The 18,921-nt window shown below is 42.4% G+C and overlaps 1 protein-coding gene and 1 pseudogene across 1 annotated transcript in view; both read left to right on the top strand.

Annotated features, from left to right (window-relative positions):
• Positions 1 to 6,683: 6,683 nt before the first annotated feature.
• Positions 6,684 to 18,921, top strand: part of LOC105546382 (interferon alpha/beta receptor 1-like) — a 33,350-nt gene continuing 21,112 nt past the window's right edge. The window contains exons 1-2 of the mRNA XM_011989559.1: positions 6,684 to 6,902; positions 17,433 to 17,556. Coding sequence (XP_011844949.1) covers positions 6,827 to 6,902; positions 17,433 to 17,556 — 200 coding nt within the window. The 5' untranslated portion in view covers positions 6,684 to 6,826. The remainder of the gene's footprint in view (positions 6,903 to 17,432; positions 17,557 to 18,921) is intronic.
• LOC105546379 lies at positions 10,333 to 17,074 on the top strand (annotated as a pseudogene).

Below are 18,921 nucleotides of genomic sequence, written 5' to 3'. Positions count from 1 at the left end.
CATATGGCTGTATGGCTGTCTTCCATGTTACTGCTTAAAAACAGACATCTTTCTTTCTCAGTATGCAGTGAGCATGCAGCCACACTCAATCTTTTCTCAAGCTATGTGAACACAGATGAGAGCTTCAAATATGCTGTTCCCGTTGTTTAGAATGATGTATCCCTCTTCTCTTCCTATCTCCTACTTATACTCTGCCTCCCCTTGAACATCTCTTACTCCAGGTTACCTGCTGCAATCTATATCCCTCGCCACTAAACTAGTTTAGTGTTCCCACTGTTTGCTTCATCATCATCATTATTACTATTTTGAAATAGCATCTCCCTCTCTCACCCAGGCTGGAGTGCAGTGGTGTGATCATGGCTCATTGTAGCCTTGACTTCCCGGGGTTCAAGCAATTCTCCCGGCTCAGCCTCCTGAGTAGCTAGGACCACAGGCTTCTGCCACCTCATCCAGCTAATTGTTTGTATTTTTTGCAGATATGGGGGTCTCACTTTGTTGTCCAGGCTGGTCTCAAATTCCTGGGCTCAAGTGGTCCTCTTGCTGCAGCCTCTCAAAGTGCTGGGATTACAGGTGTGAGCCCCTGTGCCAGCTTCACTACTATCTTTTACCGAATTGCCTGCCTACTGGGATGAGGAAAGGTGTTGGATCATAAAGCATCAAGGACAAAAACATTCTGGAGATTCCAGAGTAGAACTGCTCAGATTCCTTCCTGAGCATCCCGGAGCTAGTGTTTGTACACCCTCAAAGTCTGTGCCACTGGGCTGCTACTCAGCTAGGACTCTTCTCGTTTCATCTACCAACCTCTCCTACCAGAAAGAAGTGAATTTATTCTTCTGGAAAGTTCTAAAGCAGCGATTTCTAATCCAGGGTGCACCTACCCTAGGGGTTTATGTTGGAATACAAGGTCCACTGAAGTGCAATGAAATTCTATTTACATTTTTTAATAATAAATAAAGCTTTTGATATTTGATATATAATCTAGCACGAGCACCTTCACTTGGTCCAAATGCCAGAGGATCACATGTCACATTCAGTGATGTGCGACACATTTGAGAACATAGTGAAACTCACAAGGTGGAAACGTGCAGCGATGCTTCTACTTGTACACTTTTGGAGTTGGTGACTATGTCTAGCCATTTACTTGGCCTGATGTGTGTTTACAGGTTGTTAGCTAGTTTTAACTAAATTATTGCTCACAAAATAAATGTGAGAATGTTATTGCAAATAAATTGGAAATTAAAGATAGTATTATTAATACACAAGTGAATAAGGTAACAGCAGCCTTGACATACTAGCTAATCACAGTATGAAGCCATCACATTAGGACGACATTTTCCAGAAAAGCAAACCCCCACAATTTCTTTTCAAAAGTGTTTAAAATCATATGATACTCATTCGTTTTGGTTCTTTACAAAATTCCATAGTTGGTGACAGTGTTTAGAAACTGCTTTGGGGATTCTTAATAGCAAAAGAGAAAACGCCACATGCCCCTTGTTCTTCTTTTTACAATATGATGACAAACTAAAATACATTCCTCAGTCAGCAATAGTGTTGGACTATGTATAGCAAATATGGCTGAAGTTGTGAAGAAACAAGAGTTCAATTTCAGTGTGGGAAATCTGCCATGTAATCATATGGAAACATGCTCTAAAGCACAGATGTTTCTAACATGTCTTTTTCCAAAAAGTGAAACACATAAGGAACTTTTCCTTTGTTAGCCAAAAAGGGAAAGATAAAATATATACTCAACAGTAATTTACTTCCTTAAGCAATACAAAAAGTTTTAGTGCCTATATAATGGTTTCTAAATACCATTCCCCAATAAAAAACAAAACAAACAAACAACAACAACAAAAAAAACAGGGCCCCTTGAAGAAATGGCTTATTTTAGAGCTGAGCAGGAAAAATATAAGAGGAACTGGGTGGGACCATCTTGTGCTAGAAAGTAAAGAAGTGTTAGAAAAAATTATGAGCGTATCAGCAAAAGGAACAAGAGTCAGCTTGAAGTGACTGCCACTGGCCAAATCTGGGACAATTTGAGCATTAAAATAAATAAAGAGGGTGAATTGGTAGAGCACAGGAGATATTTAGGGCAGAGAAATGCCTCTGTATGATGCTGTAATGGTAGATACATAACATTATGTTGCAGGTGGTTAGGCATGAGAGGGGCAGGAAAGGGCTCTTCCCCCACCCACCAGGAATGTCAGGTGACGGTTCAACAATCACATTGCCTCTCTAAAAATAATTCAGCACCCAGTGCCAAATTATCTCCTGATGGTCCACAGCTATTACATTAGAGTGTTAATTGAACGTAGGCGCCAGGGAGAAGCAAAAGAGCTTCCACTAGTATCTCCGGTATTTGGTGAGTGACCCTGTGCACGCACATTAAGAGACAAAATGGCGGAGTATGACCTTCCGGGGGCACTCCATCGGAAAAGGGAAGAAATCCTCCGATGGGCATGCGCACGACTTCCTAAACACAATGTATGTGTTCACCTCCCAAGCGTAAGAAGGGCACTTCGCATGCGGACAGCGCACCCTAAGGGAAGAATCGTGGGAAAGGGATGCAAAACCACAGAAGTGGGCCAGCCTGTCAGTCCTAGAATCACAGTTAAACACTGCACTTGTCCTTCAAGTTGCCCGCTTGGGTCTCTTCTAAGCGTCCTTTCCTTTCTTTCCTGTTCTAAAGTCTTTTTAAATAAACTTCCACTCCTGCTCTGAAACTCGCCTCAGTCTCTTTTTCTGCCTTTATGCCCCTCAGTTGAATTCGCTGTGCAGGTAACTGGGATGTCTTCTACCAGTAACAATTATACATTGTAAAAACCCATAGAATGTACAACACCAAGAGAGAACTCTTACGTAAACTCTGGACTTTAGTTAATAATAATGTATCAGTATAGTTTCATCAGCTGTAAGAAATGTACCACCCCAACGCAAAATGTTAACAACGGGAAACTGAAAGCAGGCTTGGGATGAAGGGGTATATAAGAACTCTCCACACTGTAAACCTAACACTCCTCTAAAAGTTGTATATTAATTTTAAAAATGTAAATCAAGATAGCAATGAACTATAACCAACGAAATAAGAATCTTTGAGTCTATACTAATAATAAATGGAGACCGGGCACGGTGGCTCAAGCCTGTAATCCCAGCACTTTGGGAGGCCAAGGCAGGCGGATCACCTGAGGTCAGGAGTTTGAGACCAGCCTGCCCAATACGGCGAAACCCCGTCTCTACTAAAAAATTAGCCAGGCATGTTGGCAGGCGCCTGTAATCCCAGCTACTCAAGAGGCTGAGGCAGGAGAAATGCTCGAACCCTGGAGGCAGAGGTTGCAGTGAGCCGAGATTGCACCACTGCCCTCCAGCCTGTGCGACGAGCAAAACTCCGTCTCAAAAAATAACAATAACAATAATAAATGGAGGTCAGGCGCAGTGGCTCACGCCTGTAATCCCAGCACTGTGAGAGGTCGAGGCGGGCGGATCACCTGAGTTCGGGAGTTCGAGACCACCCTAACCAACATGGAGAAACCCTGTCTCTACTAAAAATACACAATTAGCCTGGCGTGGTGGCGCATGCCCGTAATCCCAGCTACTCGGGAGGCTGAGGCAGGAGAATTGCTTGAACCCAGGAGGCAAAGGTTGAGGTGAGCTGAGATGGTGCCATTGCACTCCAGCCTGGGCAACAAGAGTGAAGCTCCATCTCAAAAAAATAAATAAATAAAAATAAAAATAAAATGGAAAGAAAGAAAAGCTCTTTCTTAAAATGTGTCAACTAATATTTGTAGTGAGAGGGTCACGGTTGAAAAGTTACCATTTCGTAACTGTCACAGGTAGGACAGTTCAAGCAAGGATGATTAATGGATGTTAATTCTAGAAGAAAAGTTTGATTAACAGCAGAATATTTGCAGGATCTCCTAGTGTCTTCCCACCAATTAGCTGCAGGAGGTAGGGTGGTGGGGGTTTATGGGGGGCAGAATAGTAACTATACAATGGGGACTATAATATTTTGATACATAACCAAAATTAACATTACAGATGAGGGACTAATAAACTTAATGTGCCTGTGAATGCACTGAGGACACCACACAATTTATGTAGAATTACAGCCCGGTACGCATAATCTGAACTTAATCAGGAGAAACCATCAGACAAGTGCAAATTGGAGAAGCATTCTATAAAATAGTTGGCCTGTGTTTTTCAAAAAAGAAAAACAAAAATCCCCAAATCAAAAAAATGTCCATGACATGAAAGACAATGGCCAGGGAATTACTCTGGATTAAAGAAAGCTAAAGAAGTTCAGGAAAATAAGTAACATACATATATGACTTTGTATGTGTATTTAAAGAGGGAGTGCAGATACGGCAAAATATTAATGATTTGCTGAATCCGGGCAAAGGGTATGTGGGAGTTATCTTACCATTTTTGCAACTTGTCTATAATTTGAAATTATTTCCAAGCAAAAAGTAAAAAGGGGGCTGGGTGTGGTGGCTCACTCCTGTAATCCCAGCACTTTGGGAGTCTGAGGTGGGCGGATTACTTGAGGCCAGGAGCTCAAGACCAGCCTGGCCAACATGGCAAAACCCCATCTCTACTAAAAATACAAAAATTAGCCAGGCGCTGTGGCCCACACCTGTAGTCCCAGCTGCTTGGGAGGCTAAGGCAGAAGAATCGCTTGAACTGGGGAGGCAGAGGTTGCAGGGAGCCGAGATCATGCCATTACACTTCAGCCTGGGCAACAGAGCAAGACTCCCTCTCCCCTCCCCGCCAAAAAAAAGTAAAAAAGAACATGCTGTATGGAAAAACTCTAATGGACCGTTTTAACTAGAATTAAGGAGAGAAAGGAGGTTCTGGGTTAAGGTTATAGAGCTAGCACCACAGGGGAAATTAATTCATGTCTTATCCTTAAGTTATTATAACAAGCTGAAACTAAAGTACACAAAGTGCTTACCACAGGGTGTCACAGCTGTGGCAAATTTTATTAAAGCACAATCCAATTTTATTAAAATACAATTCAATGTTCATAACAGGTTGTATTAAGATAGGGAAGACTACGAAAATTTTAGGAAAGGAAAGCAGGAAGAAAAGGAGGGGAGGAAATTGCCAATGTGTTTAAAAATCTAATGAAACGTTTCAGTCATTTTGAGCTCATTGTTCTAAATATAAAAATGCATCCTATTCCAACTGGTTTGCCAGAACTTTTGGGCAGCAGGAAATGGACATTTTAATTTAAACAGACAGAGTCGTTTGAAAGGCTTTTAAAATAACTATGATTTTGTAATCGCAACCAGGAATTTTTCCTCTTCCATTTGGCCTGTCTTCATGGGGTGCTTTTCCACCTTTGATGTTGTTAAAACGAAGTACTGACACACTCAGAATCAAACCCCCAAATCGATGAATCATAAAGTAATAATTCAAGGTTTTTAAAACGATACCTACAACTGGATAGATTGCCTAAAAATCATTATTCACTCAAACTGGGTTACTTTAATGATACGTAAATTATACCTCTTTAAAACAGGCATATTTCCCCTGGGCGTGGTGGCTCAAGTCTGCAATCCCAGCACTTTGGGAGGCGGAGGCGGACGGATCACTTGAGGTCAGGAGTTCCAGACCAGCCTGGGTAACACAGCGGAAACCCCATCTCTACTAAATACAAAAACTAGCCAGGCGTAATAGCGCACCGCTGTAATCTCAGCTACTCCGGAGGCTGAGGCAGGAGAATCGCTTGAACCGGGAAGGCAGAGGTTGCAGTGAGCCGAGATCGCGTCACTGCACTCCAGCCCGGGCGAGACAGCAAGACTCCGACTCAAAAAAAAAAAATGCAAAAAAAAAAAAAAAAAAAATTCCATTGTATTGTTCTTTACAAACATTCATTTAATTATGTAACCGCTAATTAATTGCTTGGTTGTTATAATAACCAATTATTTGATTATCTCATCATTTAAATTTTATTTTGCATATTTTCACAATGCACTTGCTCTATTACTGAGTAATTTAATTAAATAATCATTCGAACGGTGGGCTCGAATTGTTTACGGATAAAGCTCCACGACCAAAGCCTAGCGACCGCTGTTCTGGAGCCCCTCGGCCCAGGGCCCGTGGCGGTTCTCTCCAAGGGACCATCTCGCCCCTCAGCCAAGTCGCCCCGAAAACGAGTGCCTCTGCCCCGCTCTGGCTCTGCACACAGGAACAGTCTGGTCGCTCAGCCACTTCCTCCTTCCAGCCTCATCTGGTTCCCAGGCCGCTGGGGACTCCCAACGCCACTATCCAAGGCTCTAGGGTCGGCAAGCGCTCCGGGCGGAGAAGGGCAAGGACGAAGAGCGCACGGCCACGACCCGGACCCCACCCACGCCCTCCGACTGCAGACATGGGGAAGACACGCAGGAACTCCAAAGTCGCTGGGTCTGCGCACGTGTGTGCCGCGATCCTGTGAAGGTCAAGGCCTCCCGTGAGACGGGGTCTTCCTGGAATGCGATGGTGAACTGCTCCAGATCGGCCACTGGCCGGAAAGAGTTTGGAAGAAGACAAGGCAGGAGGCCTACCATTTCTGAGGCGCTCGTGCACAGGCGTGGTGCAACTAGAGGGGGCAATGGGAGCTTGCAGAGGAGGTGCTAGCTAGGAGGAAAGGCGCGTGCGCGGAGGAATGGCGCGTGCGCAGAGAGGCGGTGCGAGCCATGGGGAAAGGCGCGTGCGCAGAGGGGCGATGAGAGCTAGGAGGGGCAGCGCGTGCGCAGAGGGGCGGTGTGGCTTAGGAGAGGGCCATGGAAGCTAAGAGGAGTGTTGCGTTCGCGGAGATGTGACTGGTGGGACCTGCGGCGGCTCCCATATGATGGTCACCCTCCTGGGCGCGACGACCCTAGTGCTCGTCACCTTGGCGCCATGGGTGTTGTCCGCAGCCGCAGGTGAGAGGCCGGGAGGAGAGTCTCGGCGGAGGGTCGGAGGTAGGGTGCGCAGCTGGGCTACCCGGGCGGCGATGGTGTTGGGGGCGACAGACCCCCAACCCTCGATCCTCTTTGCCGCGGCAAAGATTAAACGCGACTTGGGCTCGAAAATCAATCGGAGAAAGTGGTGTTCTGGGTCCTCTGTCGCCGCTTGCCTGTGACGCGTGTACCGGTCCTTGGGCGCGCCCGGGTCCCCATCCCCGTGAAGTGGCAGTGCCAGAGCGTTGTGTCGAGTTTGCTTCTTTCCGGGAAAGTACTGCGGCTCAGCTGGCCTGTTTGATAATATACAAAACATTTCCCGAAATACATTTCCTCAATCTGGTAAAAACTAGGCGGCCAGTCCCACGGGGGAGTGAGCTAAGTGTGACCAGGATTTCTCTGCCCTCAGGATTCATACAGGCCAATAAGAAATGACAATCGGAGTGACTGAGGCATAATTCTCAGTCCTCGAGGTTTACTAATCCTGCTTCAGGGCGCATCCGGGAAAAACATGAGCCACAGACACATCTGTGACTGGTTTTCCAGAGGTTTTCAGGAGGTGGGGCAGTGAGGCAGTGAGGCGGATAGTTCTGTGACACTTCAGTTAGTGCCCAAGAAATCTGTATTTTAAGATACCATGAGTGTGTTGAAGAGAAAAAGAGAGTAAAGGGAGTCCGTTATGCAGATGCCTCTGAGTAGGTGGAATCCTGACTTCGTTTTGCACCTGAGAAGATAAGCTTGTAATTGACACTGTCAGTGTGGAAGGCCTGAATTAGTTTTTCAGGTTAACTTTGGAATGCCATTTGTTGAGAGGAGGGGTCCGTTCAGATGGTTGGGGGGCTTAGAATTTTATTTTTGGTTTACATAACTACCTACTTTTTCCCCAAAGAGATAATCATGTTCAAAACTCAATGAAATGTTTTCTCAATGAGATAGTAATGTTGCTCAGTCTTTCAGAAGTCATAAAAATATTCACACTTTTTAAACTAGTAAATGCAATTCTAGGACCCAGGACTAAGAAAACTGTCCAAAATATGGGAAGACGTTTTTATTTATACTTTTTTTTGTTTTGTTTTGAGAAGACAGCCTGTTGCCCAGGCTGGTGTGCAGAGGTGTGATCTCAGCTCACTGCAACCTCTGCCTCCCGGGTTCAGGTGATTCTCCTGCCTCAGCCTCTTGAGTAGCTGAAATTACAGGTGTACACCACCACATCTGGCTATTTTTTGTATTTTTAGTAGAGATGGGGTTTTGCCATGTTGGCCAGGCTGGTTTCGAACTCCTGACCTCAAACGATCCACTTCAGCCTCCCAAAGTGCTGGGATTACAGGCGTGAGCCACCGCACCCGGTCTATTTATACTTTAGACTTTAGTTTTAGGAACTAGACTTAGGTTGTAGACTTGAAGTTACAGTTGGCATCCCCTTGTTTATGGGAAACCAGCAAAGAATTGACTCACAATGATCTGTGGGGGTAGTCCTTCGCAGATGGCTGAGTCTTTTTATCTTTCCTTAGGGATTTGGCTGAAGCATTGTGCTAGTAACAGCCATTCATTTGGAAGAGGGTGTTGCAGTCACTTGGCCTCTGGGCTTAACTATCTTCCCTTTTGTGTAAGAAAGTTGGGAGAGGTCCTGAGATTTTTTTTTTTTTTCTTTTACAAAAATAGTAAAAGAAAAATACAAAGGCAGGGCGTCACCAGGCTAATTTGCTGAAATTCTTCATACTTACCTGGGATGCATGGGGAAATGGCAACTATTATAAGATTGATAAGAGACTGAGAGGTAATTTTGTAGTGAGGAGGGGTACCCAAAGAAAATCAGGGCTAGCATCCCAGTGCAGGAGTCCAGGTGGCCTGTGAGCCTGCGAGTGAGTTCAAAATACTTACCTGTTGTCTTAGGAAACCATATACCTGTGTGGTACATGATATACTATTTCTCAAACTTTTCCACAAATATGTAGTATATTTTTCCTAGGATGTGGGTACTAGGGTCCCGGTGCATCCCGTAGTAATTTCTTTGAAGTCTTTTGTTTATGAAAAATTTGCATTAAACTCATGTTTCGTTTGATGTGAAAAGAGCTTTCCCAGAATTTTCATATAAAATTGACATTCCAGGAGGGTATGCGTTAAGAAATTAATTTAAAATTAGGTTAGAGGACAGGTGGCAAGATATAATTTATAGGCATTTAGCATTTCTTAAGCTCTTAACTGTGTGCCAGACACTAATCTAAGTGTTTTAACAGTATAAACTCATTAAGCTTTCAGAGCCACACAGATACTGTTATCCTTATTTAACAGACAAGGAAACTGAGCAACTGAGAGATCAAGTGACTTGCCTGAGGCTGTATAGGCCAGTCCGTGGCTGAGTGGGGAAGTCAACCCTGGGTCTGGCCTAAGAGCCCTGGGGCTTAACCAGACTAGACTGTTTTCCTAAAGGCCAAACAATTTAAATTCCTGATTGTCCACTTATATGTTAAGGGCCTAATTATCAGTATCTTTCAGTTAACTGTGAGCCCAGAAATATCTGAGACAGGTCTCAAATCAACTTAGAAAATTTATTTTGCCAGGGTTAAGGATGCATCCATGACACAGCCTCAAGAGGTCCTGGCGGCATGTACCCAAGGCCCAGCTTGCTTTTATACATTTTAGGGAGACATAATATATCAATCAGTACATCGAAGATGTACATTTGATTGGTTCGATCTGGAAAGGCAGGACAAAAAGCAAGGCTCCTAGGTCATAGATAGATTTAAAGATTTTCTGATTGATAATTGCTTGAAAGAGTTATTATCTAAAAACCTGGAATCAATAGAAAGGAATGTCTGGGATGTCCCAAGGGGTTGTGGAGACCAAAATTTTATCATGCAGATCAAGCTTGTCCAACTCACAGCCCACTGGCTGCATGCAGCCTGTGACGGCTTTGAATCCATCCCAACACAAATTTGTAAAACTTTCTTAAAATATGAGGGGTTTTGTCTGTTTGTTTGTTTTCTTTTCCTTTTTTTTTTTTCTTTTTTCTTTTTTTTCTTTTTTTAGCTCATCAGATAGTGTATTTTATGTTTGGCCCAAGACAATTGTTCTTCCATTGTGGCCCAAGGAAGCCAAAAGAGTGAACACCCTTGATGCAGATGAGGCCTGCAGATAGCAGGCTTCAGAGAGAATAGATTGTAACTGTTTCTTGTGAAACTTAAAGTCTGTGTTGATGTTAATGGTGGTTGGCTTTTTCTGAATTCCAGAAGAGAGGAGGGTACAATGAGGCATAGCCAAACCTGCCTTCCCCATCTTGGCCTGAAGTAGTTTTTCAGGTTAATTTTGGAATGCCCTTGGTCAAGAGAAGGAGTCCATTCTGATGGTTAAGGGACTCAGAATTTTATTTTTGGTTTACACAACTACCTACTTTTTCCCCAAAGAAATAATCATGTTCAAAACAGAATGTTCAAAACTCAAGACCTTAAGTTTACAGCTCAAGCTGATCCTGAAAGTTAACTCAGTGAGATTATAATGTTGCTCATTCTTTCAGAAGTTGTATAAATATACCTTTTAGCCTAGTAAATGCAATTCTAGGACCCTAGATTAAGAAAACTATAAAAAATATGGGAAGACATTTACTTACATATTTGTACAGATACCTATATTTGGATTTATGTCAGACTTAAAAATATAGTACACCATTTTGGTCATCAAGATGAATGTGAAAAGTTGAAAGCAACCAAAATTATAAATACATTTATGTATATTAGATTAAATGTCCATTTATACATTTACATGTGGGGTAATAATTGTTAATATGCTAATATAAAACACATTAATATACTAGTAAATTAATATATTGTATGTTAGTGTTACATAACAATAATTTTATGAAAAAATTATTAAAAGGAGATTGCCAATACTAACAGAGCAAAATCTGTGAAAACTAAAATCCTGTTTAATAACTTTATTTCCAAGCCCCTGTCCATTTATCAGTCAGTTATTCGTTGGTCTTCCAAATGCCAGCATGCCTTCATGAAGTTACCCATGTAACTTCAGGGTCTCCTTCCTTTAGCAGTAAAGGATTTTTTTTCTCCCTGAGGAGATCGCTAGCTGTACCCTATAACATTTTCTATTCTTGTCTCAAGGCCCAAAATTACTAGAATTATAATATTCTGCCCAAGATATTGTAAATACTACAGATGCCATCAGATCTTTTGTTAAAGTCTGTAAACCCAGTTGCTACCCTTTGGCTGAATAGAATCTATAAATTCTAATAAATGGATGAGAAGCAAGTTAAGAATTCTAGAGTGGGATAAGGGGATGTGATGTATTCTATTCAGGGATGAAGTTTTAGAGACTCCAAGTATGAAACAGAAAATTGAGGATGGGGAGACCTGATGGATATCACCTTAAATTAAAAAAAAAAAAAAAATCAGAAAGTGTTTTCTCAGATGTCTACCCTTTTGACCCCATACTATAAGATCTAACTGGAAAGTGCAAGAAGCTGTCTCAATTAAGAAAGTTCTGTAAGGGAGCCCCTGTGGTAGAACAAGTCTACAATGAGATAACATTGCCCCAAGGCAGAAGTAAAAGAACTATTGTAGGAACCATAAATAAATTTAAAAGCTGGTCTTTTAAAAAACATATAGCTTATCAAAGTGAAAGGTCAGTCCTTTGTGATATTAAAGGAGTTCCTGGGAGCCCACCATTATGCTGGATACTCTGAAAAAATGCAAATCAACTATGAAACGATATAGATTCTGCCCTTAAGGAACTTGCAATCTAGTTTGAGATACGTGTTTAACATAAAGAAGCAGTTTTTACAAATACTTCTTTTGAGGATTCTGGAAAGATGGCAAGGTAGAAAGCACCAGGAATCTGTCTCCTCACCTAGACAAGAACTGTACTGGCAGAATCTGATGTAACTATTTTGGAACTCTGGAGTCTATTGAAGGCTTGCAACTTCCAGGGGGCAGGGCAGGCTTAGATGGTAAGTTGCAGTTAATTTTGGTCTGTTTGAGCGCTTAGTACAATAGCAGCTGCCCATCTTCCACCTCTCAACCCTTGGCAGACAGCTATGCACGTTATTAGAGCAACCTGCACACAACTTACAGGAATCAGGTGAGCAAAAAGAAACCCACCATCTAGATCTCTGGGATCTGTGCTCTGATTACTCATTGCTCCTTCTCATCACAAAAGTGCAAAGAGATGGACGGTTGTTGTTGCCCTTACTCATTGTTACAACCCCCACCCCACTCACTCCCCTGCCTCATGGATTTAAAGGGCTAGAAATCCCCCTCTGCTTCATTTTTCTCTTTCACTTTTGGGAGTCAGATACTAAAGACTAGGACATATAAAAACAACTGCATTTATGGGGAAAATTAGAAAGTCACTGTACATACCTAGGGAAAGGCTCAGGAGAGACCTTAAGTTTATAGTTCAAGCTGATCCTTGGCACAGGATTAACAACAATTAAACAGCAATTAAACAAAGCAAAACACACAGACACACACACATACACACACACACACAATGTTGTCTGGGAGAGTGATGTTAGCAAGATGGCCAACTAGAAGCCTCTACTGCTCATCCCCTCATAAGACAGCCAGAACAACAAATAAACAACTACATTTTAGCAAACTTAACTAAGAGTGCTAGAGTACATCAAAGAAGTAACAGAAATCCTAGTGAGCAGAGGAAAGTGGGGTGGCCACATGGAGAATGGGAGGAAATACCAGGATTCCTAGGATCATCTGGGAACCAGGAGGAGCTTCTTCCTATGGCAAGGAGATAAGAAGATCCCAGTAACCCCCAGCTACACCATGGGCACCAACAGATCTCACCACTGGGGTTCCTTAGAGTCTGGACAGCAACTAAGCCAAGCTGAGGAAGCTGCCTAGAGTCTGCTTAGCTGCGTTCCCTCCAGAGAAGGAACCAACACTGTGCTCTGCCTGCTGTGGCCCTCACAGCTACTGTGCCACTCCATCTTGGAACTGGAACTACTTCTGGAGTGTGTCTTGCTTCGGAGACTTGTAGACATGGCTTCCTTTCATCTGAACCACCCCAGGCTGATGGCTTAACATCCTTAAGCTAAACTTTAAGCAGCTATTACACCCTTCCCTGTGGGGCCAAGTAGAGGTGGAACTACTCCACCTACTTCTACCCCACCTCCCTTGGGCTAGAGCTGAAGCAGCATCCTATTTCCTGGGAATAGGAAGGGAACAGTACCTTGGCCGCCCAGAGCAGTCGTGCACCCCTGTGCCTAAGCTGAAGTGGTATACTGTATTCCAGGGAAACAGGGCCTGAACCACCAGAACAGTCACATTCCCCGGGCCTCAGCTGAAGGAGCACATCGCTCCCTGCAGAATCAGTGTCCTATCCAAGCCAAGCAGCTATGCATCCCAGGGCTGAGCTGATGTAGTACGCTATGTCTCAGGGAAACAGAGCAGTGGCTCAGCTGAGACACCCTGTTCTACAGGCCAAACAACTGTAGTACCCGGCTTCCTTGGAGCTGGACTAGTCTAGAGTCTGAGCTGCTGAGTGAGAGTCATCACTTTGCTGTTCCCTGACCCCCATTCCCAGCCCAAATAATAGCTATGCTTCACTGTTTTGTAGTACTTGCTGCTGCAGCTACACCTGGTCTCACAGTCTGGGGTACTGCTCATCCCCAGCTAGTCCAAGATTTAAAGTCATGACTTCATGGTGCCTCATCCTTTGGGACCTGTGTTGCCACTGAGCCCTATTAGCTCATGTTCCCAAATTAAAACCATACCCTGCTCCCCAGGCCCAAACCTCCAGGGAACCCCTTTTTTATAGTCAGGCCATTGCTATGCCCTGATCTCCAGAGGGGTAGAATCAAAGCTATAACCCATTCTCTGGGCCTGAGCTGCCAGGAGGCACCTCCAGGTCACAAATCCTGGCTCTGTGAGCAACCTACATCCAACCCCTGCCACAGAGAGCAAACCCACCTCAGGAACCAAGTGTCTCAATAGGTTTGTGAGATCCTGAGCCTAGGACCTTTGCCCAGTAGTCACTCTGAGCACATTCACCTGGAATCAAGAGCTGCTGCAGCTGCACATATATAGCCCCTGTCAGACCTGACACCAAGAGGTATCCCCTTGCCTAAGTCTCCCCATTGTGGGGAAGACAAGAATAGGAGGATCCTAAAAGCCTTTGACACTGAGGACATTAACAACCTACACTACCACTGCCACAAACTTCTGCAGCCTAGGCCCCTGAGGCACCCATTTACTACTGACATTGAACACAGGTACAGCAGCTGCATGCAGACCATATCACTGTATCTGTCAGGAAACAATCACCACACCTTTTGAAACCAGCATACTGAAACCCAACTGCTAATAAAAGACTTTGTCTTTGAAAGCCATTGTTTGTAGAGTTTGGAAGAGGTAATTATCTTATCAATGCAGAGACACAAAAACATGAAAAAGCAAGGAAATATGACACCACCAAAGGAAAGTAAGAACTCTCTAATGGTGGCCCAATGAAAAGAAGATCAACAGATTGCTGGAAAAGGAATTAAAACTAATGATCTTAAGGAAAATCAACAAGATACAAGAAAATACAGGCTGGGCATGGTGGCTCAAGCCTGTAATCCCAGCACTTTGGGAGGCTGAGACAGGCGGATCACGAGGTCAGGATATCGAGACTATCCTGGCTAACACGGTGAAACCCCATCTCTACTAAAAAATACAAAAAAACTAGCCAGGCGAGGTGGTGGGCGCCTCTAGTCCCAGCTACTCAGGAGGCTGAGGCAGGAAAATGGTGTAAACCCGGGAGGCGGAGCTTCCAGTGAGCTGAGATCCAGCCACTGCACTCCAGCCTGGGTGACAGAGCGAGACTCCATCTCAAAAAAAAAAAAAAGAAAAAGAAAAAGAAAATACAGATAGTTCAACAAATCAGGAAAACAATTCACAATACAAAGAATTGAACAAAAAAATCAAAACATGATGAAGAAGAACCAAACAAATCCTGCAGTTGAAGAATTCAATGAATTACATTTAAAAAATACAATAAACAGCTTCAACAACAGACTTGATAAAGCAGAAGAAATAATCTCTGAACTTGAAGATATATCATTTGATATTACTCAGTTATAGAAAAAACAAGTGAAACCCTACGAGACTTATGGGATATCATTAAAGGAACAAATATTCATACTATGTAAGTTACAGAAAGAGGAGAAAAGGTAAAAGATGTATACAAACTATTTAATGAAATAATAACTGAAAACTTCCCAAGTCTGGAGAGACAGACATCCAGATCCAGAAAGCTCAATGATTCCCAAATAGATTTAACCCAAAAAGGTTCTCTCCAAAGCACATTATTGTCTGTTGTCAAAAGTCAAAGACAGAGAGAATTCTAAAAACAGCGAGAGAAAGGCATCAAGTCACATTTAAGAAAATCCCTGTTCAGCTAACAGCAGATTTCTTCACAGAAACCTTACAGTACAGGAGAGGATGGGATGATATCCTCAAACAGCCAAGAATGCTATTCCCAGCAAAACTATCCTTCAGAAATGAGGGAGAAATACAGTTTTTCCCAGACAAGCAAAATCTGAGGGAATTCATCACTGCTAGACCAGCCTTATGAGAAATGCTCCAGGGAGTCCTACATCTGGAAGTGAAAAGAAAGTAGTCAGTACAATTAAAACATGGAAAAGTATAAAACTCACTGATAGAGCAGATACACAAAGGAGAAAGAGAAAAGAATTAAACCTTACCACTAGACAAAACCATCAAACCACAATGATAAATAATAAGAGAGGAAGAAAGGAGCAAAGGATATTATTAGAACACTATTAACAAAATGACAAAAGTAAGTGCTCAAATATCAATAATAATCTTGAATGTAAATGGATTAAATTCTGTACTTAAAGAGACTGGCTAAATGAATATTTTTTAAATGACTCAATTATATGCTTTCTATAAGAAACCCACTTCACCTATAAAGACACATATAAACTGAAATTGAAGGGATGGAAAAAGTTATTCCAAGCAAATGGAAACCAAAAGCTGTCAGGAATTGCTATACTTATGTCAGATTAAAAAGACATTAAGTTAAAAACTGTAAAAACAGATGAAGAAGGTTATAATATAATGATAAAGGGACCAATTCAGCAAGAGGATATAACAATTCTAAACATACATGTACCCAACACCAAAGCACCCAGATATATAAAGTAAATATTACTCTACATAAAAGGAAAGATAGACTCCAATATGATAGTAGTTGGTGACTTGAACACCCCACTCTCAGCACTGGACAGATCAGCAAACTCCAAGTACAGTGATCTCAAAGAGACCACACTAAGAAACATAGTCAAACTTTTGAAAGCCAAAGACAGAGAAGTGACTTGTCATACACAAGGGATCTTTGATAACATAATCAGCAGATTTCTTATCTGATACTTTGGAGACCAGTGTATTCAAAGTGCTAAAAAAACCAAAACAAAACTCAAAACCCTGTATACGACAAAATTGCCCTCCAAAAGCATAAGGAAATTAAGATGTTCCTAGATAGACAAAAGCTGAAGGAGTTCATTACCACTAGACCTCCCCTGCAAGAAATGCTTAAGGAAGTCCTGAAAGGTGAAATGAAAGGGCACTAGACAGAGGGGACAGTGCAGATTCAGGCACGTGCAATGGCTACTGGGGAAGACCCAGCCAGTGGGGCTATTGCCAGCATCCAGTCAGCTGCCGCCTTCCCTGACCCCAGCGTCAAGTGATGCGCAGGGTGATCCAGGTGTGTGAGGGGCAGCTGGATGTCCAGACTGAGGGCACTGGTGCCATCAGTGGCTATCCTGCCACTCAATCCATGACCCAGGTGGTGATCCAGGGTGCTTACACCAGTTATGATGCAGTTAACACACAGGGGACAGCTGCTGAGATACACTATACTTTCCCACTCCTGCAGTGGGAGATGGGGCAGGGAGTACGACATCAGGGAGTACAGCTGCTGTTGGTACTACCCAGGGCTCAGAGGCACTGCTTGGGCAGGTGACTCCTCCTGGCACTGGTCAATTATTTGTGACGGTGTTACCACAAGGAGTACTGCAGGGAGGAAGCCAGCACTTGATTGCCCCTAGGACTCACCCTTACTTATCAGGACATAACACCATTGTAAATCAAGAAGCATCTCTATCTATCTCTGAACATACAATGTGAAATCACACTGAGGCCATAAAACAGTTGAACCTCATCATAAGCGTGACTCATCAGTGTCACTAATAAGGCCAAGAAAAATTCTATTTTCATGCAGAGACCATTCGTTTTTTAATTAAAAGACAACTCTTTTTCAAAAAGGAAAAAAAATCAACTCTTTTTTCAGCTCTCTCAGATGCAGAAATGTAATTACCAGCATCCCTGTGCTGGGAGCAATCATTAGATTTTTTTAGATTTTTAAAATATACTTCATTATATTTTACTGTATTCATTCTTTAATCAGGGATGTGAGGGATAGAGTAACATTTAGAATATCTGTACAGTTTATATATAATGTTCTTATTTCTTGTTGCCTTTATAGGTGGAAAAAATCTAAAATCTCCTCAAAAAGTAGAGGTTGACGTCATAGATGACAACTTTATCCTGAGGTGGAACAGGAGTGAAGAATCTGTCGGGAATGTGACTTTTTCATTCGATTATCAAGAGTATGTGACTCTACTTACTGATTTGTCAGAATGACCTGAATAATTTTTACAAGTTTAGCACCATAATTTTCAGATTTGGAAAGTATTTGGTTTTTCTATTTTTTAGAAATGTTATGCCTATTTTACATAGTATTTTTAACTTTGTTTCTGTAGAGACTTAGTCAAATACATCTTTGGGTGTTGAAGCAAAAAAATTGGGGATGAGGGTGGTAGACAGCATCTCTAACCCATAGCCATTCCTTCTTTCCTCTGGGTGTTCCAGCTTCTTTCAATATAAGTTGGGATCTGAACTAGGGTGTATCTTGAGGATACGGCATAGTACTCCAAAAGGCCCATCCAGGACCTTGGAATAGGCCACGAGGTTTCCTGTGATCAGGCTTTCCTATTATCTCCATGATATATTTAGTAGAGATGGGGTTTCTCCATGTTTTCCAGACTGGTCTCGAACTCCTGACCTCAGATGATGCACCCGCCTCCACCTCCCAAAGTGCTGGGATTACAGGTGTGAGCCACTGCACCCAGCCAATAATGATTTTTTTAAGAAACTATAAAAGTAGCTTCTGCTGCAATATCTTGATTAGATGTGAAACAGTTTTAATGGAGCATGCATCAGCATCTCCTGAAATAGGAAAGACAGATGTGAACAGTGAGGTTGGGTTGAAATTATATTAAGTTTCAAATTTTTGATAAGGTTTTCTGTTTATAACAAGAGTTTCTGGATTTTTAGAAATAGTTTCTGATGTGGAACCTTTTCAAGAATGTTTAAGATATTTTTAATGCCAGCTCTAATCTCAGGCCTCAGATATGTAAAGTGGAAGTGAAAACTGACCAAGAATGAAGTATTTCATATGCTAGTGTATATTTTTGGTAATTTCTTTAAAATGTTTCTGTGTTGAAAAATAAGGTAGACTAGTATTTGGTTCAGCAGCAAAATTATTTTGGTATTATTTCTAGTTTCTAGTATCTAAATCATCTTTAAAATGGCATCTGTGATATTATTAAAAATAAATAAATCAGCTAATGAATTAGGCTTGACAAAAATGCCTTCCCAGAAGATAGTTTCCCTGCTACTTTTACAGTTGATGGGCTTAACATAGGTAAAAGCTTTGAAATCTGCTAAATTGGCCAGGCATGGTGGCCCACGCCTGTAATCCCAGCACTTTGGGAGGCTGAGGTGGGCAGGTCACCTGAGGTGAGGAGTTTAAGATCAGTCTAGCCAACATGGCAAAACCCCATCTCTACTAAAAAAAAAAAAAGAAAAAATACAAAAATTAGCCAGATGTGGTGGCACACGCCTGTAATCACAGCTACTTGAGAGGCTGAGGCAGGAGAATTGCTTGAACCTAGGAAGTGGAGGTTGCAGTG

This window comes from Mandrillus leucophaeus, unplaced genomic scaffold (assembly GCF_000951045.1).
Source record: "Mandrillus leucophaeus isolate KB7577 unplaced genomic scaffold, Mleu.le_1.0 Scaffold357, whole genome shotgun sequence".
In the NCBI taxonomy this organism is placed as follows: Eukaryota; Metazoa; Chordata; class Mammalia; order Primates; family Cercopithecidae; genus Mandrillus; species Mandrillus leucophaeus.
The sequence above is the reverse complement of the archived record's forward strand: the minus strand, read 5'-3'. Positions and strand labels throughout refer to the sequence as shown.